This window comes from Heteronotia binoei, chromosome 21 (genome assembly GCF_032191835.1).
Source record: "Heteronotia binoei isolate CCM8104 ecotype False Entrance Well chromosome 21, APGP_CSIRO_Hbin_v1, whole genome shotgun sequence".
NCBI classification, from domain to species: Eukaryota; Metazoa; Chordata; class Lepidosauria; order Squamata; family Gekkonidae; genus Heteronotia; species Heteronotia binoei.
The window spans coordinates 91,639,539-91,664,067 of record NC_083243.1 but is presented as its reverse complement, the minus strand read 5'-3'; the positions used below and the strand labels follow the sequence as shown (position 1 = coordinate 91,664,067).

General features: G+C 41.4%; 1 protein-coding gene across 15 annotated transcripts in view; it reads left to right on the top strand.

Moving 5' to 3' along the window:
• The window catches only part of LOC132589015 (gephyrin), a 680,040-nt gene that overhangs the window by 328,872 nt on the left and 326,639 nt on the right, over positions 1-24,529 (top strand). For 13 of the 15 annotated variants that reach the window (XM_060261532.1, XM_060261529.1, XM_060261537.1 and 10 more), the window contains one exon: positions 21,697-21,791. The exons of the other annotated variants lie outside the window; for them this stretch is intronic. In XM_060261532.1, the coding sequence (XP_060117515.1) occupies positions 21,697-21,791 (95 nt within the window). The remainder of the gene's footprint in view (positions 1-21,696; positions 21,792-24,529) is intronic. 15 annotated transcript variants of the gene reach the window in all.

The window sequence follows — 24,529 nt, the reverse complement described above, 5'->3', positions numbered from 1 at the left end:
ATATTTACCAGTTGAGTTTAGTGTGTTCAGTAAATTTCAAGTTCCCTGTTAAGACCAAACTAGTCTTAGAACTTGATGTGAGTGAACTAAAAGTATTCCAAATCCAGGATAAAAGCCTTCCAAATCCACTTTGGCAGAAAGAATAAACAAGAACCAGCAGCTGACTTCTTCCACTTCATTTATCTGTTGTGATGGATATATTTTGGCATTCTAATATACATAACCTTAATCAAAGCATTCCTGGATGGGCTTTTCATGTCTTGCTATTAAAAGGTCATTGTATTCCACTTGAAATGGACTGAACATCCTTAAAAGTCCATCACGTTGAAACCCATCTATAAATCAGACAAGCAGGTGCCAGAGATACATAATGGGAACATTCAGGCCTTTTTTGAGTAGGAACATACAGGAATGCAGTTCTAGCTGGCTTGGTGTCAGAGGTGTGGCCTAATATGCAAATGAGTTCCTGCTGGGATTTTTCTACAGAAGAAACCCTGGGAACATGCATCCATGGTGCCATCTAACCCATAGTGGATCTGGGCAATTTTGTCTGCAAAGTAAGTAGCAATTTGATAACAGCGAGTTGACATGTGGTCAGAATCCAATTTCCTGGCATTATGATGTAAAAGCCCCTGAATCACATGAAACAGCTCAGTTGGACAATTATGTGCAGGCTCAATGGTGGTAGAGAGGTACTGCCTTTTCGCCATCATCACTTTGGTGTTTGTGTGCAGCTTTTGTCAATCACAAGAGTGTTGCTTAGGCAGGCTGTACCAAATAGTTTAAATTAAGATGGGAGAACTTATTGTTGCAGATGCTGATTTGGGAAACTTTTCTTTCTTTGGCAAATGTTAATGCAGCATTTTTCTTTTGTGGTTTATCTCTGAAAGTCTTTGATTAACAATCTCTTGGCCAGATACTGGACAACGTGAGACATCTCCATTCTAGTCCAATTAATATGATGAAACTAGTTACTCTTTTTGTTTTTGTGAATACCAAAAGCTGTTCCATGACAGAAAAAAAGAGAAAGTGATTCAGACTCAAGATGGGTTGGGGACGATAGAGGAAAGGCTGCCTTGTAAAACAATATGCAACCACTCAAATATGCTCAATGGATGTAGTGACTAAAGTGTTTTGTTTAGGTTTTAGAAAATGCACTTTAAAGCTCCTGCTTCACTACATTTAGATAGATAGCTATGGGACAAATCATTATCTCCCAGTCTTTTAAAGGTGAATGAGAACCCTATGTAACCAAACTGAGCTCCATAGAGAAAGTGGGAAACTTTAATACATATAAAATAATTTGTTGAAACCATGTTTTAGAGCAAGATACAGATAATGCTAAAGGGTTATGATCTTGGAAAGAAGTTCCATGTATTTACATAGCATCATTCTATAAAACATGAGTTCTAAATAATTCAGTGAAAATTATAAAATCACTTTACAGTTGGAGAACTGAAACCAGAAGAGAGTAAACGGCTTGCCAGATCTAGAACTGGGGGTTAATTTTGTGGATTTAATTGCATACATTAACAATGAGTCTACTATACAAAATGCACCTGAAGAATATGTTAAAAGACTCGTTATAGTCAAGAAAGAGACTCAGCATTTTAGTGAAAGTGAACTCTGGAATCCTGATCAGATTTCCACAACTGGTAGTAAAGTTTTGCATTAGTTAGCTCTGCTCACGATCTGAGTTCGATCCCAGCAGAAGCTGAGTTCAGGTAGCCAGCTCAAGGTTAACTCAGCCTTCCATCCTTCCGAGGTCAGTAAAATGAGTACCCAGCTTGCTGGGGGGAAAGTGTAGATGACTGGGGAAGGCAATGGCAAACTACCCCGTAAAAAATCTTGCCATGAAAACATCATGATGCAATGTCACCCCAGAGTCGGAAATGACTGGTGCTTGCACAGGGGACTACCTTTACCTTTTCATAGGTAGTTTGGCAGAGGAGTCTCTATGAATAACTTCAGCCTAGCAAAAAATGTAAAAGTTATTTCAAATGGCATCACCGTGAAAGCTGCAATACAGATACTGCTCAAGAAATTTCAGTGAAGTTGTCATCCATGTATCTTTCTGAATTGTATTTTCCCCATCAGATATCACATACAGATTCATATTTAAGACATTTGGTTTCAGCAGTACTTCATTAATAAATAAGATATACAGGGCTAAAAATTTGGCTAGCTTAATATGTACTACATACTGTTAAAATGTCTGTCCATGCTTTTCTTTCTCTTATTGTGGTTGCATTAAAAAGCTAAATTTACTGTATATTTTTGCTGAAATTGATTGAATTAATCACATTTTAGAGAGTATTCTAATTTCAGTTGACTTTGTTGCTTAAACTTTCTCTAGTGATATTGTTCCAGTCTTCTTAATTACAAGACTGCCCATTTAAACCAGGCCCACTAATAAATGATCCTATTTTTTGTGTGTTTTTTGGGGGGGTTTAACATCCAGCCCAATAAAGAGTTCTGGAGAAGTCAAGAACTTATAGAAACAAGAGGCTGTATACTGTAGTTTGGTTCAGACATAATGCACAGCCATGGGTTAATTAAACAAAGTTATTTGATTGTGCAACCTGCACCATCATGCAAACCTGCACAATACACACAATCTGCTTGTAGTGCAAAGAGAAATATAGTGACTTCCATTTAGGGGTGTGCAAAAAAAATAATTCGGCATTACACGGATTCGGAAGTATACGGGGGGGAGGAATTCGGAATCCCCGTATACTGCTGAATACCGCATTCAGAATAGCCGCATATACGGTAGATGCGCGGCTATTTCCGAATATACAGCCCTATTATACCCTACGGGCCATTGAAATCAATGGCAAATAGGGTATATTTGAAGCTGCCTGGAGGGGAGGGGGTTTGAGGGAGAGCCCCCAAATTTGCAGGGGACCTGCAGGGGACTCTCCCCTCCAACCCCCCCAAGTCCCAAAAAGTTTGGGCCAGGGGATCCCATTCCAGGGGCACCCAAAAAGGGTGCCCCTATTCCATCATTATACCCTATGGGCCATTGACATCAATGGCAACATAGGGCATAATTAGAGGCTACTGTGGGGGGGGGGGCAGGGGGTTTGAGGCAGACCTGGCTGCAGCAAACCCAGATGCCAGCTCTCCAGTCCTGCCCCAAACAACACAGGGAGAGCTGGCCAACCACAACAAGCCTGCTGGTTCTGGGTCTCTCACCCAGGTGCCAGCTTCCCTGCCACAGAACACACAATCTACAGATGCCAGCTCTCCAGCCCTGCCCCAAACAACACGAGGAGAGCTGGCCAACCACAACAAGCCTGCTGGCTCTGGGTCTCTCGCCCAGGTGCCAGCTTCCCTCCCACAGAACATACAATCTACAGATGCCAGCTCTCCAGCCCTGCCCCAAACAACACGGGGAGAGCTGCCAACCACAACAAGCCTTCTGGCTCTGGGTCTCTCACCCAGGTGCCAGCTTCCCTGCCACAGAACACACAATCTACTCTATAAAAACAAGAAAGTGACCCAGCCCACACAGCCTACATACACCCTCGCCAACCCCCACACCAACCAGAGGTAATTTAAAAAAACCAAAACAAAACCAGCAGAATCACAAAAGGCCAAGTGTTTAAAAAGTGGCCTTTTCACCAACAAGAAAGCTCAGGCCAAATTAGTCAACAACAACACCCCCACCCCTAAAACCAGAACCAGGAAAAGGGAGACAAAAGTGGCCTTTTAAACAATGAAAATTAGGCCAAACAGCACCCTCCCCAATAACCTGAAGATAAAAGTAACAGCAGCAGCAACAAATCAAACACTGAATACTTTTAAAACAGTAAAAAAACCCTCAACTTTTAACAATACAGGAACTTTGCCAACACCCCCCCCCCCAAAAAAAAAAACCCTAACCCCAAGAAATCCAAGCCACCCAAATCAGGAAAAGTAAAAGGACACTGCACTTTTAAAAGTCCTCTCACTAAATTAAGATATGGGCAAATTGGCAAACCCCACCCCACCCCAGGCCCCCTCCCCAAGCAGAAACCCCTAACCCCAAATAAGCTACCCCACCACCACCACCACCCAAATCTGGATAAGTAAAGGGACTCTGAGTCTTATAAAGTCCTTTTACCAACAATAAATAAAAACAAGAACCCCAAGACTGTCTTACCTTGTCTTCTCTAGTCCAGGGAAGTCTGGTAAGGCTGGTAAGGCTGAGTGAGAGAGCAGCAGGCAGCAGCTGAAGCCAAGGGCCAGCCAGCAGCAGCACAATCTCAGCAGCAATGGAGGAGTCCAGCCAGGAAGACTCCTTAAAAAGCCCTGCAAAGCATGCATTTGCAATGCATTTTGCAAATGCATGCTTTGGATTGGCTGCTGGGGCTCCTCTTCCCCCTCCCCCCCTCCCTGATCCCAGGGAGGCTATGGGAGAGGCGGGAAAAGGCAACTAAAGGCGGGAAAGTAGGCAAGCAGCTCCTTTGAGGCTGCAGAAGCTACTTTCCCGCCTTTTGAATTGACAGCCGTATACTTCCGAATAGCTATTCGGAAACATACGGCGAGCCGTATTCGGCTGCTGTGTAATGGGCGCCTATGGGGATCGGCTTCAGCCTATTCCGTATACAGCTGAATCAGTGGTGATTCGGCTGTAAATACGGTTCGGCCGAACCGAATGCACATTCCCACTTCCATTGTCCTGGCATGCTGAGTCCCATTTACTCCAACAGCTTTTTCTGTTCAGTCAAGTGCATTTAACGCAAATCACCTGTGTGTTACGTGAATGAAAACTGAAACAATGAAGCCAGGTTTTACTGAGACAACATTCACTTATATGTCAACCCAATCCTGGTTTTGCTAACTATCCACAGCTTAAGTTGTTTTTTGCATTATGTCTGAACTGACCCTGAATCGTGGTATTTTGGTTAGTCTTTAAACTTGCATTTAACTTTCATTATGTTTGCAAAACCAGAGATCGTTTTGTTACTTCCACAATATTTTTTTTTCATTTGTTCAATGATTATCTGTGTAAAGTGCCATCAAGTTACAACCAATTTATAGAGACACTTCAAGGGTTGTGATTAAGCAGAGGTGGTTTGCTATTGCCTTCCTCTGCAAAGTCCTTGATGGTCTCCCATCCAATTACCATCCTGCTTAACTTTCAAGATCTGACAAGATCAGGCTATACACACATCCTGTGTCTTGTGTACTAATTAAGGCATGTGTAATTCTCTAATAATTCCCCACCGACACAGTGCCCATTTGGAAGCTTCCCATATGCTCAACACACCTTTTTATGTGAGTATGTGCACAGGAAGTACAGTAGGCCACTGGGGTAAATGGGAGGTCTAGATACACTGGAGTATGAGTGATCTGCATTACATGGAGTTAGAAGATTTTGGAGGGGCATACAAAATCATACCTCTTGGGAGGTACCCACAAACTCTAGGATCAGACTCAGACAGGCAAAGTTTAAGAGGTAGGTACAACAACAATATGATCATTCTTAGCCTGTTACACTGCATACATAGGCAGCTGTGCATGTAGATATGCAGGGGTTCTACTAAGTCTTCTGGAATCCGATACCTATGTGCACTATGCTTATCCCATGATGGCTTGGTGTTTGTTTTAGAAATGTTTTAAAAATTTGCAAGTGTGAAATTATTGTGATTTAATCATACTAGAGAGAAATTACCTCAATACTAGAGTGAGAAAAAAGCAAATGCATAGCTTTATACAATCACTTGGCAGTCAGCCGTTCTCTAAGATATGTCAGATACATCAGAAATGCCTAAAATACACCCATTTGAATGAGGTCAGTGTGCTGTCAGCCAAACAAAATAGGATCTCAAGCTGAGCAGAAAGGTTTCTGTACTATTTATATCACAAATGTAATGGAAAAGATCTCAAGCCCACATCTGTGGACTGTCTGTTTACTGTAGTTAAGTCTTAGGAGTAACTTCTCTCTTTTTTTTACATTCTCTTTTTTTAATTAAACTTTTAAAAACGATATACAACAAGTGTAGTCAAATATTCACAAAATACTTAACCCTTTAAATCCCTCCTCCTCCACCACCCCCCCCAGACAAAACCCTATAATAACACATCTATACCATTATTCTAGGATCAGACTCAGACAGGCAAGGTTCAAGAGGTAGGTACACCAACAACATGATCAAAATAAAAAGCTGCATAATAAATTCCCAATACAGAGAATACACGCTGGCAGAGTTCAAAAGACCTCAGCTTATAGAAAAGGAAGGTGAGGGGGAAAGGGGGAGAACAAACAACAACAACAACAAACATATGCACAATAAAGCCAAAATGCAATAGTAAAGGAGTATCACTGCTTTTAGAAAAATATCAGATTATGATAAAATTTGTTTTTTGGCAAAATGTCAAGGTCAGAGAAGTATGTAACAATAGGAAACTATAGCTTCACGAAGACTTCCTGGGATTTGTGTGTGTGCTGGAGAACTGTAAGAGGATATTTTTCCAAGTATAAAATAGTCCCAGAGCTGGATTCTCCAATCATGGACTGAGGGCATCATGTGGTTCTTCCAATGTTTTGCAAGGGTCAACCTTGTCACTATTAATAATAGTCTTTCCATTGAGATTTTATTTTGTGGCTTTTCTGGCCATCAACCTAGGAGAATGGCTTCAGGCAACAGTGGGATGACTCTCCAGTGATTGTGTTAATTTCATGAACAACATCTCTCCAGATTTATTAACTGGGATAAGACCACTAAGTATGCATGAAATCCCCAATCTCTCCACATTCTTTCCAGCAATGAAGGGATAGCGACCACTTAATTTTGTATAGCTGTGATGGTGTATAATACCACCTAGAGGCCATTTTTATTGACTAAAATTTCATTTTGAATATTTTGGACATATAACCAGGGGTGCTCCAGGCTTGTTACCAGTCTTCTTTTATCATTTCTTGTACATCTTTGTGCCACTTCTTTTGACAGGTTGCAAGCTTCACCTTACCATTAGCCAACAAAAGTTTGTAGAACAGACAATAAACCAGGGATAGCCTCCTCTCTTTCTTGTAAAATGAATTCAAATTCTGTGAGAGGGCAGGTCCTGTTATCTGTAAGAAATCTGAACAGTAACATGTTATGAGCCTGAAAGTACTGGAACCAAGGGATTGTTTCTCCTAACTTTTCTAGTTGAGCTTTATCCAACACCACATTTTTCTTTAATAGATCATCACTATAAGAGATGCCCGCTTGATGCCATGATGTAAAGGCTTGTCTATCTTTTCCTGGGGGAAACCAGTAAGTTTTTAACCATGCAGAGTAGTTGCCATTTCACAGTCTCTCTCTCTCTCTCTCCCTCCCCATGTTCATTATTCTTGTCTTTCAATCCTTTACTTTTTTGTTTGCATTCTCTTTTTTTAATTAAACTTAAAAAAAAAAGATATACAAGTGCAGTCAAATATTCACAAAATCTTAACCCTTTAAATCCCCCTCCCCCCAGACAAAAACCTATAATAACACATCCTTTTCCATTTTTTAGTCAGAAGAGAAATAAAACACACATTCTGAATTCTTCCGTGCTGAATTGCTGATCTTCTGGCCTCCAACTTACTCCTTTATTTGGCAGTTGTAATATAATAAATTATGGAATATAATTAACTATGTTGAACTTTTTATGAACATGAACTTAACTATGTTTAGTTAAGCCAATAAAAACATCACAAAATAGAATATCTAAAGCAGTCAATCTGATAGCCACCTTTCAAATCCTTATATATTGGCATAGTATTAAGATAATTACTAACTTCCCATGGAATAGGTGGAGAGTTACCTTTCTCCCCTAAATGTTTCTTGTTGAATGATGCAGATTTCCTTAGCAAATATACTCAATGTGTTTTAAATGCCATAACTTTTGCCAGATTAGATCCAGGTGGGTAGCCATGTTGGTCTGAAGAAGTAGAACCAAGTTAAGAGTCCAGTGGCACCTTTAAGACCAATGAAGTTTTGTTCCTATGCACGCACATTTCCTCAGACAGAATGGAGTGGAAACGTACATATAGAAGGTGAGCAGTAAATTAGCATACAGAATAATGAAGATTTTTTAACAGATTAAAAGAATAATAAGGTTAGGTATATGGCTGTCACCTGTTAGGGTTCAACTAGGGGAACAACATCACAAGCACATAAATATGTCAGAATTGGAGATGATGATGTATTTAACTTGATTAATCGCCCCATCTCGGCTGGTGCCAGGCTCTGGGTGATGTACAACAGTAAGTAAAAATACAAATATTTATAATTAAAACCAGTCTGAAGTCTGATGTGTCCTTGATGGTGTGCAGTTGTCATTAGGTTTCTTAATTGTAAGGAGTAATAAATTTAAAGTCTGTTGTCATGCTGCATTGGTCTCCTCTCAGCCATGGGTTAAGAGATGTTCTGTTCTGTCAGAGAAATCTAATATGGACATATATGGACATTTGAAGCTGCCTTATACTGTATCAGACCCTTGGTCCATCAAAGTCAGTATTGTCTTCTCAGACTGGCAGCAGCTCTCCAGGGTCTCAAGCTGAGGATTTTCACACCTATTTGCCTGGACCCTTTTTTGGAGATGCCAGGGATTGAACCTGGGACCTTCTGCTTACCAAGCAGATGCTCTACCACTGAGCCACTGTCCCTCCCCAATCTAATATGTTGCATAGTATTACAAATGTTATTCCACTACACTAATACAAAAAAAGAAAAAAGAAATACATTAGAATACAGTGGATGTATAACTCTACTTGGTGAGAAAGGGTTTAGCATAAAAACCAATATCTTCTTTGAGTACTGGGGAGGTGTTTGATCCAAGTGTAATCTGCCAGATTAGTATTTGCTAGATACTGAAAAAGGAACATAAATCCAAATGAAGATTAATAGTTGGAAAAACTAAAGGAATGTGTATGTTACATAATTACATAGTGAAAATTTAGTACATTTGATTAATGGATGGTTGTTCTGACTCAGATGGTAAACTGAATTTAATAACATCTATATGATTTGTTTTTGGAATTGAGGAGGAATTTCTAAAGCTTTGTACACAACTTTATTTTTCATGAATAAAATTACTTTTAAAAGATACTGACTAACATATCCCCCTTCCAATGTATATGCTGATCCTAAATGAACTAGGTTGTTAGTGCTGGAACTGAAAACTAATCCAACTGTTTAATTGTGCTCCTTTGTGTCCATATGAACATTGTATGATTAGAGTACTAGCTAGTGGAAGAGGGGAAAATGCAATAGGTTTTAAAGACGTAGGACAGTGACTGGGGGGGTGGAGTTAAACTGTTTTGAACATGTTATCTGACAGCTACCCAGTTCATAAGGACTGAGTAAGCCTTAACTCAGTTACAGGCAGTTGAATAGTGAAGGAATGAGTTACTTTTAGAGAAATACAGTTTCCAAAAATGTTGAAGACATTGGGGAGGAATTGTGTCTGTGTGGAAATTCTGAGAAAACAAATTATGTAATAAGAACATAAGAGAAGCCATGTTGGATCAGGCCAATAACTCATCCAGTCCAACACTCTGTGTCATTCAGTGGCCAAAAAAACCAGGCGCCATCAGGAGGTCCATCAGTGTAAATAAAAGAAAGTATATTATTTGGACAAACAGTCACATTCAGGACTACCAACAAACATATCTGAATTTCAAGTTAAATGTTATTACATTGAAAACACTAATTCCCAAAGAAAAAGATATTTAATTGAGCACAGTCATCAGGAAATCCAGACGAGAGCTGCTAACTAGGACGTGTTGAAAGTAATAGCATGAACCCTCTGCCCATACATTTTTTTCTAGGTGCTTACTCATGTGTAGATTTGGCAGCAAGGAAGGCCCCATCCTGCTACATAGCAAGCAGATATACAGCAGCCTTTCAACAGGTGCAAATCAACTGGATGGGCGGTATTATGTTTCAAGCAGCAGGAAGGAGCCCTCCCTGTTGACATACAAATTCATACATTTATTTTGCTGCCTTTAAAAAAAAAATAGATCTGCCTCTGATTGTGAAATATAGCACCACCTTGTGATGATGAAAATCAATGTTTCTGTTTCACCCAAAGGATGCAGTTAGTGATGTAGTGATTAAGAGTGGCAGACTCTAATCCGGAGAACCAGGTTCGATTCCCTACTCCTTCACATAAAGCCTGCTGGGTGACTTTGGGCGAGTTCTCTCAGAACTCGATCAACCCCATCTACCTCACAAAGTAGGGAGAGAAAGAGAAGGCGATTATAAGCTGCTTTGAGACTCCTTAGGATACAGAAAAGTTGGTTATAAAAACCAGCTATTCTTCCAAAAGTAACACCTGACTTGTTCAATGTGCTTTTTAAAAAAACTCTGGAATCAACTTGGCCATAATTCTAATGGTGTACAACTGGAAATAGGTACATACATATTCTGAAATCTACTATAGTAAATGTCACATGCAGGGAGGAGATAAAACTGCTTAGCTGTGCTTACTGCTTTTTCCATTTTTAGTGTTGCATAGCGCATACATATTTAATAATCGGCCGGGGCTCCGGGATCTGCACTGGCTGCCAGTAACATTCCGAGTCCAGTACAAGGTGTTGGTCATTACCTTTAAAGCCCTGTATGGCCTAGGACCTGCCTACCTTAGGGACCGTCTCTCCCCACACGTTCCCCAGAGAGTACTACGTTCCGGCTCACAAAATCTGCTGGTAGTCCCTGGGCCAAAGGAGGCCCGCCTAAAATCCACCAGGGATCGGGCCTTCTCAACAGCGGCACCTTACTGGTGGAACCAGCTGCCGGAGGAGGTGCGGGCCCTGCGGGACCTAGGGCAGTTCCGCAGGGCCTGCAAGACAGCCCTCTTCCGGCAGGCCTATAACACCTAACTGATACTTTGGATGGAACATCTTTGGATGGAACAAAATGCTCTTATAGACCGCTGGCTTTATTTTATCTTGTTTTATTAACTATGCTTTTATTGTATCTGTAAATGTTTTAAATGGAACTGTATGAATCATTGTGTTGTGAGCCGCCCTGAGACACTTCGGTGAGAAGGGCGGGATATAAGTCCATCAAATAAATAAATAAATAATAAATAATCACACTACTTTCTTGCTAAGTCTATTTGTCAAGGTCATTTTTCTTACAAAGTTAAGAATGGACCTGAATTATGCTGAAGGGCTCCCTGATCATTATTTATAGAGGGTTGATTGTTTGTTTTCCTCTTGCACTATCTTTGAAACCTTTTTAGAGCTAACCCAGCCTTCTAAATGCCACTCTGCTCAAGGGCATAATAAAGAGGTTACAGTACATAAATTAGGGGTGAACTATTTGTGAAATGCTCAGAAAAGCATTTAATTAGTTGAAGACAGGAGAACAGTGTGTATATATGTGTGGGTGTGCACACGAATGAACACATGCATTCCAAGGTTATGTATGTAATGTGTATGTGTATTACTAACATACATTTATTTACTATATCCCTTTACATATTCATCTGCACCTGAAATATAATAAACTGTAAACCACTATGAGTATCTGTTGATATGGCAGAATATATAGAGCCTGAGTGATTATGTGGTTAAGAGTATCACACTAGTGCTGAGAAAACTTAAGGCTGAGATTAGGCTTCCCAATCCCCAGGTCCCAGAGGGGGATCCCGTGGTTTTACAGGCTTCCCCCCTCCCCCAGCCAGCTGGCCAGCGGGGAAAGCCCCGCCCCCAGAGCCATCATGCACCTCTATGAACGATTCCCACAGGGAATGATGGGGAATTGATCCGCGGGTATCGGGGGCTCTGGGGGGGGGCTGTTTTTTGAGATAGAGGCACCAAATTTTCAGTATAGTATCTAGGGCCTCTCCCCAAAATACCTCTCAAGTTTCAAAAAGATTGGACCAGGGGGTCCAATTCTATGAGCCCCAAAAGAAGGTGCCCCTATCCTTCATTATTTCCTATGGAAGGAAGGCATTTAAAAATTTGTGCAGTCCCTTTAAATGTGATGGCCAGAACTCCCTTGAAGTTCAATTATGCTTGTCACACCCTTGCTCTCGGCTCCGTCCCCAATGTCTCCTGGCTACACCCCCAAAGACTCCTGGCTCCACCCCCAAAGTCCCCAGATATTTCTTACATTGGACTTGGCAACCCTAGTTGAGATTGTGACTTACTAATGAAACTCACCAGTGACGTCAGAAATATATCAAAAAGTCCTTAATGGTAGTTCACAGACAAATCCATTCATGCTTTTCCTCTATTCACAACAAAACAGGTCACATTCCAGCCACTGTAGAAGAAGATTCTGCTCTGGATAAGGTAGAAACTTCAGGCATACAGCCACACAGCTAACAAGTATTTCTGGAATATTTAGAACCCCATTTTTGCAAGAAGCTGTATTCAAGCTATATTCTTCATGGAGAAACTTCTCATAGGTCCTTCACCTTTTCACACTTAAAAGTTCCAAGCAGGTTCTAATTTAGAGGCTGGAACAGTACCTGTTTTGATGTGAATAGAGGAAAAACATGAATGAATTTGTCTGTGAACTAAGGACTTTTTAATATATTTGTCTGTGAACTAAGGACTTTTTAATATATTTCTGACACATTACCTGTTCCACCTTATGGTTGTTCTGTGGTTGTTTAGTGGTTGTTTATTATTTATTCAACTATTTTTTTTGTAAAAATGGATATTAGTTTGTGTTCTAAGTATTCTGAGTGTGTTTGAATTGTCAAGTTGAGTTACAGGACGATTTTCACGGGGGCAGTGCCTTCCTCATCTATGTCCCTGTCACAAGCGTATTAAGGAACAAAACCCATCGAAAGAAAATCAGCATGACTTCTGGAAATGAAAGTGCTGCCTCAGCAATATTTTGGAATTCTTTGAGTAGGTTAGCAAGTATATAAATCAGTAATCTAGTAGATATTATATACTTGGACTTTTTACAAGGTACCTCACCAAATACTCTTTAAGTTTTGCCTCTACCACTACTGCAGAGTGGGCACAATAATATGCTCTCACTTGCACCGTCACATATGCTTTCTTTTCTTCCATTTATGCTCCAACCGCTTACCTAACCACTTCATTGCTCTAAGCTCTTCAGTAAACCAAGGCATATTCCAGGCTCTGCAGGAGGGTAAAGGGGACTGTGGAGCAATCATGTCAGCAGCACAGGCATCCCATATTCCACAGATTAACCAAAACGATAGGCTCACCAATTGCTGATTGAACCCCCCCCCCCCTGGAGATGTTAGGAAACCATCTGTAAATAAAACTGAAAGAATAAACACACTGATATTGACAAAAATATTCAAAGGCAATACGGTAAGATAGGGGTATTGAACTCATTTGTTCTGAGGGCTGAATGTGACATAAATGGGACTTTATGGGGTTGGGCCATGTGTATCATAAAGTTTAATGCCAAGTAGAGGAGATAAGAACTATTTAAAGGTCATAGACAAACACAATTCAAAGGATTTTTTTAAACTTGAAATACAAACACTTAAAACTCTTACAATATTTTGTTCAAAATGAAAAAGTGGGGGAATAATGAGATTTGGCAATGCAATTTTAAAAATAAAACATCAAGAAAAAGCACAAGGATCACAGCAGAAACTGAAAATATAAACAAAGACTATAAAATGCTCTGAGCCTAGGAAAACATGTAATGGCTAGGCATTGCAAGCTTTCCCTCCCTCTCTAGGTGTACTCCAATTGGTAATGGCTCTCCAGTGAAATATCCCCCTTTGGCTGTCGGTTCTCAGGTTAGAGTACTCACTATGCACCCGTTCTCAGGTCCATTCAGCAGAGGCAACTCTTTATTTGCAAGGAGGGAATTCCAGCAAGCAACAGCTTCAGCTGGCCATACAAACCCTGGAAAGTGAAACTCTATTGAAATACATTACAGCACAGACAAAGTTGCAAGGAAAACACAGAATGGAGTTTTCATTAAGAGAGTAGTTTATCTGGGTGCAGAGACTTGATAATGGGGCTGAATCCCCAAAGATAGCAGATGTTTTGGGGTGGTATTGGGGTGGGGTGATCAGGCTCCAGAAGTATGCCTTTCAAATATTCTTCTTCCTTCAAAGTCCTGAAGCTCAAAAATAATGGTCTAATTCCATAAACCTAGAATTAATGCTTCCTTTTTGTACTCAGTGGTAAACACCTCAAACTCTTTTTCATCTGGCATCAGCCTACTTAACAGGGTCATGAAGTTCTCATGGAAACCATCCAGGACATTAATATCCTGGAGTGGACCCTCCTAACCATTCTCCCAGAGGTTTTAAGTCTGAATCTCATGAGTTTTGAACTGCTTGTGATCAAGATTAAAAGAGATCTTGGCTCATGATAATCCTAAAGCAGGGGATTGGTTTCTGGAAAAAATAGTTTGTCTTTCTGGAATATGTTAATAACAAGGAACCTAATTTGGGAAAAACTTCATTGAAATATATGAATATTATTTTTTTTATTTATTTATTTATTTAGGATTTATATCCCGCCCTTCCCACAAGTGGCTCAGGGCGGCTTGATTTACTAATTATAAATTTACTAATTGTAAATGATTTACTAATTGTATTTTATAATGTTTTGAAGTACTTTTTCCGAGTTGCTATGTGTTGTATTGAATGATCTACAAGTTATTGTCTCTTAATCTTTTAAATCATTAGTTACTGTATGTACTTCTTGATCGTTTTTTAGTTTTGTTTAAGTGTATATTAGTTATAAAAGTTTCAATAAAATTTAAATTATTTTAAAAAGAGAGATCTTGGCATTATAGTGGGTAGGTCAATAAAAATGTAGACTTAATATGCAACGGCAGTGAAAAAGAAACACCATGCTGGGGATTATTAGGAAGGAAATTGGGTATAAAACAACAAAAATCATAATAGTGCAGCCTTACTTGGAATACTATGTACAGTTCTGGCCATCATATTTTAACAATGAAATTGCAAAGCTGAAAAAAGTACAGAAGAGGGCAAAAAAGATAATCAAGGCACTGGAGCATCTTTCCTATGAAAAAGGGCTGAAGAATGTGATTTTTTTTGTTTACTAAACAGAAGGCTAAGAGGGGAATGATAGAGGTTTATAAATTATGCATGGGGTAGAGAAAGAAGATAGAACTCAGGAGCACCCAATGAAGTTGATAGACTGTAGGTACAAGACAGATAAAACATAATACATCATTCCTCAACAAGTAGTTAAATTGTAGAATTCACTGCCAGTAAATGTAATGATGGTTACAATAATAGATGGTTTTAAAAGGGAAAGTGTCATGGTAGGGAGGGGAGAGTGGGTTTTTTTCCCTTGCATGGAAACTCCCTTATACAAACAGTTCCCTGGAAAGCTCCCTATAAATCAGCCACCACCACTCAAAACCTCCTGATAACATCTAGACTGTCCTACTGGGAAGGTTCACCTCTAGCACAGTACTAGAGCAATAGCAAAGTGACAAGGCAGAAACCCTAGAAAATATGCAGGGGTGTCAAACTCATTTTTCTGAGGGCTGGATCTGACATAAATGAGACTTTGTTGGGCCAGGGCGGGGGGTAGGGTTGCCAAGTCCAATTCAAGAAATATCTGGGGACTTTGGGGGTGGAGCCAGGAGACATTGGGGGAGGAGCCAGGAACAAGGGTGTGACAAGCATAATTGCACTCCAAGAGAGTTCTGGCCATCACATTTAAAGGGACAGCACACGTGCTTACATTTCAATATTGATCTTTATCTTAGTCACTGGTTTCCTTACCAGCCCACTCCTCAGAACTTCACTCACACCCCCAACCAAGCTAAGGGAGCAAAGGCTACTCAGCTCTTGTTGAGCCCCACCGGCCCCCATCATTAGGGAAGCGGACAGGGCTGAGGGCACCGGTCTGCCCTGAGATCCCTCCTACTCCCCGAGAAGAGCAGACTACTATTAAAAACCCCAGCCTCCCCTCAGAGCCCCGCAGCCAGGCCCAGCGCCAGCGGCACCGCTTAACTTTCCGGTGGGGCGGCGTGGCGAAGAGCAGGAGCCCCGCAGCCAGGCCCAGTGCCAGCGGCATTGCGGGCAGTGCCGAGGCCGTGGCCAGCAGCCGCCCGTGCCGTCTGAAGCCCCCCGCCGGCCCCAGCAGCCACCAGTCAAGGCCATGCGCCGCTGCAGCCCTGAGGGGAGGGGAGGCTGCCCCGGAGCGCCGTCGAGGGTCGGTTGGTGGCGGCGCGGACGGGCCACTGGCTGCCTCCTCCTTCACCTCAGCCTGAGCCTTGGCGCCATTTCCCCCCTCCCCCCGCTTCCATTTTTTTGGGGAGCGGGGGAAGAGGCTTGAAATTTCTCCCTTTCTCACAATACAAGAACTCGTGGGCTTTCAATGAAATTGCTGAGCAGACAGGTTAAAACGGATAAAAGGAAGTACTTCTTCACCCAAAGGGTGATTAACATGTGGAATTCACTGCCACAGGAGGTGGTGGCAGCCACAAGTATAGCCACCTTCAAGAAGGGTTTAGATAAAAATATGGAGCACAGGTCCATCAGTGGCTATTAGCCACAGTGTATGTGTGTATATAAAATTTTTTGCCACTGTGTGACACAGAGTGTTGGACTTGATGGGCCGTTGGCCTGATCCAACATGGCTTCTCTTATGTTCTTATGAAATTCTGGAGTCCCCCGCCAGGGCAGGAGGTTTGGGAAGCCTAGCGGGGGGAATCTTCTCTGTGCTTCTGCAGCCTGGATGCAGAAGCACAGGGAAAGCCCAGCCACCCTGCACTCCCAGACAGTCCAGGAACGGGGGGGGGGAGATCTTCCATGTGTTTCTGTAGCCTGGCTGCAGAAGCACAAGGAAAGCCCAACCACCTCACACCTTAAAACGCTTGGGGCTCTTTAGCTTGGAGAAACGTCGACTGCGGGGTGACATGATAGAGGTTTACAAGATTATGCACGGGATGGAGAAGGTAGAGAAAGAAGTACTTTTCTCCCTTTCTCACAATACAAGAACTCATGGGCATTCAATGAAATTGCTGAGCAGTCGGGTTAGAACGGATAAAAGAAGGTACTTCTTCACCCAAAGGGTGATTAAAATGTGGAATTCACTGCCACAGGAGGTGGTGGCGGCTACAAGCATAGCCAGCTTCAAGAGAGGATTGGATAAAAAATGGAGCAGAGGTCCATCAGTGGCTATTAGCCACAGTGTGTATATATGTGTGTGTGTGTGTATATACACACACACACACACATATATATATATATATATATATATATATATATATATATATATAAATTTTTGGCCACTGTGTGATACAGAGTGTTGGACTGGATGGGCCATTGGCCTGATCCAACATGGCTTCTCTTATGTTCCAGGACAGCCTGGGAAGCACTGGGGTGGGGAGAAAAAATCTTCCTTGTGCTTCTGCAGCCACGGCTGCAGAAACATGAGGAAAGCCCAGGCATCTCCCCACCTCTCCAACAATTGGGAGAGACATGGGCAGGGACATCTTCCACGGCTGCAGAAGCATGAGAAAAGTCCAACCAGCCCTGCCTCTCCAACAGTCAAAGAGGAACACCGGGGGATATATTCCTCCTGCTTCTACAGCTGAGGCTGCAGAAACAAGAGGAAAGCCTAACTGGCCTGCGCCTCTCCGACAGCGAGGCATTGCGGGGGGGGGGGGGGGGGTCAGTTGTTTGCAGGCCGGATCCGAGCCCTTTAGGGGATGGACCCAGCCCACGGGCTGCCTGTTTGATACCTTTGCCTTATAGCCAACTGCAATTTAGTGTGCCGAGAAGGGATTCAGACAAATATTCCAGAGAAATAAATTGTACTTGGCAAAAAAAAAAAAAAGGTCTTTATAAAAAGTTTATTATTAAAGAGAAAAAAGAAAAGGGCAGTTGGTTTTGAAAAAATTGTGGAAGGAAGGCAAAAGAGCAACAGCACAAAGATGTCCAAATAAATAGCAATACAGTTGAACTAACTAAACTAAACACCTGCTACCTAGATGGTAGCAGGTTTCTACCTAGACCTAGACGGTAGTAGGTTTCTCAGAGCATGTGCAGAGTTCCTTTCAATAACAAGGAAGAAATTGGAAGGGTAATAAGAAGTTGGAAGAGTTGTTAACCCCTACCCAAGCTTCTGTGGACTTAGTTTCAGTATATAGCAAGGTAATTTCTTCCCATTGAGCATACTTTTTATTTTTGTTTATCATTAAATTCAGATTTTTTAAATCCTGTAGTTATAAATGTTAACAAATGTAGTATCTTCAACTGGATTTATAGGAACAGTAATATGAATTCTTCAGTTATCACAACTACGTATTCTACGTAGCTCAAAAGTGTGCAGAACAAAAGTTGACCAATGATGTACAATATTTTTAATGCTTTTTCTCATTATTACTGCTGGTGTAGCATGACTGAAATCTGTGATGAACTGAGTAACTAAAGAGTATCTGGAATATGGAACAGGCACACATAGGCAGTGTAGTTGACATCACCTAATATGGATTTTTCTCCCTATAACACCTGAGTAATGCAATCCTAAGCAGAATTACACCTTTCTAAGTCTGTTAAAATTAATAGGTTTACAAGGGTGCAACTCTGACATAGGAGACTGGCAGTACAATTCTAAACAAACACTCTCTTCAGCCTGGGACCTACATATAGAATACAAAAGACAAAGAAAATGTGTCCTTGAAACCTCTGAAAAACTAGTGCTAGTTGTTACAGGAGCTATATGGTTCTAAAGCTGTGGCCTGTGGAACTTAATTAAGGAGGGAAAACTAGACAAAATTGCCTTCCATCAACATCATCATCTTCTACCCTTGGTACAAGAGTGATGTGTGATGTTTTTGCCAGCGCCTGCTGCTAAGTGCAGTCTCCTGGGCCATGTGGTTTTCTGCCCATGTGGGCTGTGGAATCTTCAGCATCACCTTTATACTATTGTTCAGCAGAAGAAGAGATAAGGAAAATCAGCAGGTTGTTTTGCAGATATGTTTAACCCATTGAGAAATATCCCTTAATGCAATATTGGCATTCACAAGCAACGGCAAACCATTGTTGTTATCAGGGCCAGATCTAGCGGGGAGCAGAGGGGGCGCTTGCCCCAGGTGCCACCAGAGGGGGGGTACCAAATTGGGTATCGTCCATTCTATTCTATGGGCCCATAAGATAGAATGGGCCCATAAGGGGGCATCATTTTTTAATTTTGCCTCCCCTCAAAAAACATATAGCTCCACTCCTAGTTGTTATGTGAATGAACCTTCAAAATCCTCAGGTTTGGACTCTTCCTTACCTCACTTACATGTGGCTTGAATATAGAAGGCTTTCTGGTTCACAATAAGCCATTGCTTGTTGTAACATTTAAATCACAAACTAGGATTTGTTTATTGCCTATAAACCAGAATTACCATGGTTTAATCCTTGTTTGGTATTCTGCCTGTTAGATAAGAAACAAATCCTAGTTTATAGTTGGAATATTGTTTTCTTGTGATCTAGGATTTTTTTCAATGTCAGAGTTATATACAAGTATAGGAGAGGGGGGAAGAGATCATTTGAGCCTCAGCACTTCCAAGGCTCATTATCATTATGTCTGAATGCAGGAAGTGTTTTTGATTATTGGCAGCTGTTGACTTTTTAAATTGATGGAGCTACATTTATAAGTTCTCCCTTACCATACTCTGCTCAGTGCTGAGGAATAAGTGCCTTTGAACAATTGCTGTGGGCCCCCATCAGTACACCCATGAATAATGGGAATGGTTTGCTTATGAGAGGTTAGGCCGTGGCTTGCAGACAAAGTAGAGCCCCAGATCTTCTCATTAGAAATTAAGCCATATGTGGTATAAGTCCATGGATTCATGCATTTTTAAGGGAATATCTACACATCTAAAAAGAAAATACATCAAATATTTTTAAATGACAGGAAATGATCCTGGATCAATTGTAAAAAATGTGTCTTAAATAGGTTTATAGGATTTATAAGAGGCATTTATTATCTATATATCTATTTCTCAAGTTTGGCCCCCATCTGTGGTATCTAAATCTGCTGATCACAACTACACTGACACAAAGGAGATTTTTCTCTAAACTCAGTTTGCAAAAAAATCTACATTGGGAGGTGTTTAAATTCCCCCCCTGGAAACAAAAATGTTTTATGTGCAGGCATAGAGTACTTACCATCAGTGGAGCTTAGAACATAAGAACATAATAGAAGCCAGGTTGGATCAGGCCAATGGCCCATCCAGTCCAACACTCTGTGTCACGAAGTGGCCAAAAAATTTATTTATGTATATATACACACTGTGGCTAATAGCCACTGATGGACCTCTGCTCCATATTTTTATCTAACCCCCTCTTGAAGCTGGCTATGCTTGTTGCCGTCGCCACCTCCTGTGGCAGTGAATTCCACATGTTAATCACCCTTTGGGTGAGAAGTACCTCCTTTTATCCATTCTAACCCAGATGGCTTCTGGGGGTCCTACAGAGGCAGCATGGTTGCTCCTGTGGGGTGGGCTGACATAGCCACTGTGGCTTTTGATGACCAGACTGTCGCCTTGGCTCCCAGGGGGCACTGCTGCAATGGCTCCTGTGGCCCTGCTGCAGCCATGGCAGTTCTCTGGGGCCCTGCAGAAGGTATGGCATGGCAGCTCCTGGAGCCCTGCCACAGCCACTGTGACTCCCAAGGTAGGAGTAAGAAGGGGGGCTATTGTCTGAGGGAGGGGAGGAGAGAAAGAAGGAGGGAAATTGAGGAAGGGGGAGAAAAAGAAGAGGGGATATTGTCTGAGAGAAGGGAAGAGAAAAGAGGCAGATTGAGAAGGAGTGGGGGAAAGAGGGAACATTGAGAAGGACTGGGGGTTAAAGAGGGGGGATATTGACATACAAGGGGTGGGGGAAGACTGACATAGATGAGATGATGAAAGAAGAGAGGGTAAGGGAAAGAAGCAAAGATGGGGGAATGACCCCCTCCCCACAAGTTTCGGGGGGGGGTGTCCCCATTTGTACTTCATAAATTTAAAAAGTCCAGTTCTAAAGACTGTTCTTAGTATTGTCTTTTAAATTCTGTTACCAGAATCAAAATAGACTCAATGGTGTGTCCTTATTTTCAATCCCATCAATTAAAATTAGACTTAATGATTAATCAACAGAAACTTTGTTAACAAGTTAAAATGATAGATTAAAGCTTGCAGCCCCGATTGAAAGTGATCCAAATAAGTAAGACAAGATTCATCACACCTGTCTGTGAATTTTTTGGCTTCTAGATAGAGACAGTACAGGTTTACTAAACCATTCATCACCCCAAGTGGATAAGAAACATATGCTGTATGCATGTCTTCATTTTGAAGAGTGCTTTGATCTTACTGACCGTGCCTAATACTAAGTAGTTTGGATTTCCTTGAGAAATCTATTGTACCCTGTGAGGGTGCATTCATTGTTTAACATTTGCATGGTTGAAGTATTTTGTGGCCAGTGGTTTCTAGCCATTGACCAATCAAATTTCATTTAATTAGTTTAGAAGTTTGACAGCTACATATGCCTCCTGTAAGATAAATCTAAGAGAAATAAAAAGTGTGTTTGGCAGCAGATTATGGAAATTTTGGCAGAATGAGACTCCCACAGGGGCTAATTTTAGTGGTAAGAGTGTAAAGTGACTCTGTGCCCTGAGTTTTTAACTCACTGCTGAAACTCATGTTAATTTTGAGGGAAAGAATGGAGTTTCTTTCATAAATTTTAGTTAGATTATATTTATTTTACTTTTTGTTGTTTTTACTCAGTCTGCTGTTTAATCTTTGATTACAGGCCACTAAAGAAGTAATAGAACGGGAGGCCCCAGGGATGGCCTTGGCAATGCTGATGGGATCACTTAATGTTACACCTCTGGGCATGCTTTCTAGGTAAGAATGTTAACAAAAATAACAAAATTAAATCTTTCTTCACAAATATTTAAGATGGCAGGATGGCTGCATTGAGTGATACACTGATTCTTGGCCCCTTTTTTTACTTGTAGGCTCATTACTCTCATGCCTGTTGAATTGCTTTTAGGTAGGTCTGGCACGTGCTGTTAAACAGGGCTTTCCTTTTCTCTGGAAATATTTTATGTTGGAGGTTCCTTTACCTGAATCAACATATACTACAAATGTATACAGCTCTTTAGTGTTCAAAGTATTCATTGTGTGTAATCCTTTCAACAGACTAGGTCAGTGTTAGAATCTAGTGTTGCAGTTTGTGAATAAGGCTGAGACTAGACAGTAAAGGCTTTATCTGCATTGTGCTGAGATTTTGTTTCTGCCTCAGCTTCCAAACAACAACAGTGTTTTTTTCAGGGAGGGGGGACAACATCGTCCTCTAATCATCCACTTTCTAAGCTTTTCCCCATACATTGTTTCTCAAACGTGGCTTGGTATAATATTTCAAGAAAGAACACAGTCTAAGTATGTTAGCAGTTTTTCTGGATGGAAAGGTAGGGGTATTTTTGAAGCTACACTGGCACCATTTTTCTTTCATCAACTTCTCAGAGAGATATTTCTCTTTATATTGCTGCAATTTAAAGAGTTTGAGAATTTTAAAAAAAATCAGAAAATTCAGAGGAAGTTGTTGATTATGATGTTATTGCAGTGCAGTGCAATAGCCCTTGCTGAGTTTTTTTTAAGCTCTGGAAAAAACCTCTCGTGGAGCAGTAAAAGGGAAATGAAGGGTGGCACTAATGAGGGCAGAAAAGTGAGGTATACAGTTTGTAAATAAATATGATGGCTAATGGAGGAAAATGCACATAAAACTCCCATGTGGGTACTCCATTGCCAGTGTGAAGGTCTTTGTATTTGTGGCAGTAATGATGTAGCCGATGCTTTTTTAGGCTGCCTAGTGAGTTAGTTCATGGCTATTGGCCAAGATTTAGGCCAAGGATTTCTAAGTTCACAGCTCAGGTTCTTCATTACTACCCTCACCCTATAATAATAATAATAGTAGTGTTTTCCATAACATGGACACCATTAAAAATATCACTGTATTTTTTCTGGATGATAATGAGATCATTGAATGGTAATTAACTTTTGTATCAGTACTATTTTAAGATGGCAAGAAATTAGCCTACATTAATGATTAAAACCACCTTTGATTAGTTTGTAGTTCCTATTGTAGCCACAGCGCCAAGGGGAGGGTGTGAGGGAGGGTGCCAAAGGGCACAAGGGGGGTTACCTTACTCATTGTACCCCATTAACCCGGTTTACAACTCACACACATAACCTGGCTTGGAATAAATTAGCCACAACTTTATTTGTTACAGCTGTAAGAAGCCTTGGCACAGCATGATACCACCCATGCTGTGACAGGTCTGAGAATGAACTGATGCATAAATGCCACATATGATGCCTCACAGCAGTAACAAGAAAAAAAGGGGAGGGTGGTTGGGCAAAAGCCCATGTGGTAAAGAAGGCAACAGAGACCCTTATATAGCCCTATTGGCTGCTCTCCAGCCCTTTCCAGCCTCCAGTTTAGGTCCAGCAGCAGGTTGGGGTGGGACCAGGATTCCTGCACTTGTTACAACCCAGCTCTCTCCCCACTGGCGAGAGATGCCACAGCTGCCATCACCCTCGTTGCTCTTCCCTCACACTCCCTGCAGTGCCACGAACAAAAGAAGATGATATTTGATCTTTCACTACACAAAGGAGTCTCAGGGGTGTGTGGCTTAGACGCCAAGGACAATGGCCGCCTAAGAGAAGTGCTCCCTCTCTTGAATTCCCTCTGAACCCCATCTATCAGCGTTATAAACAGAACTTTGACTATTTTGACATGGTCAATAAAAGTGGAGACAAGGCAGCTTTAAATCCTGCTAGTTGTAAGGACATATCTGGGTTTTTTGCCAAATCCTGTCCTGATAAAACTCAAGACCCTGATCTGCTTGCCGCCAAAAACATGGTGACTGCCGAGGCTTCTGTCGCCCCTGTTTTCCTGCCATCAACAGATCTGGTGTTTTGCTTCTAGGCTCTATGGAGATCAGACTTAAAGAGACCATGAATGCCTTAATTCAGCCCCTCACTGACCAGTTTTCTGCCTTTAAACAAGCCTTAAAAGCAGTCCATCAAACAGCTGAGGGGGCTAAAGAAATGGGGCTTTCGTTGAAGGAAGACGTAACTGCCCTACAACAAGAAAATGGTGCTATGCATGACAGAGTACTCCATTCAGAGTCGCAGGCACGCCAATCTCACCTCAAATTCTGTGGCTTTAATGAGCAATTAACATTAATTGCTGATTTAGTGGCTTTTGTCTCAGACTGGCTAGAAAACGCTATAGAATTGCCCAAAGTTACAGCTCCATTTCTCTCTAATGGTTTCCGTCTGTGTCCCCTCCACAATCCTTCATGACAGGGTCCTCGAGACATTATTGCGGTCATCCCTGATATTAGAGTGTGAAAAGCTATCCTAGAAACTGGACGAAGCCAAGGTCATCTTACATTAAAAGGGGATCGTATTTTGGTTTTTCAAGATTTACCTCTTGCAGTATTCAGCAAGCAGCGGATCCTCAAGAGCATTACTGAAGCCCTGCAACATGCGCGAGTTCACTATAAGTGGTGAAACTTGATGCGCCTCCAGATTTCTTTCAAAGATAAACTTTATTTTGTAGACGATCTGACTTC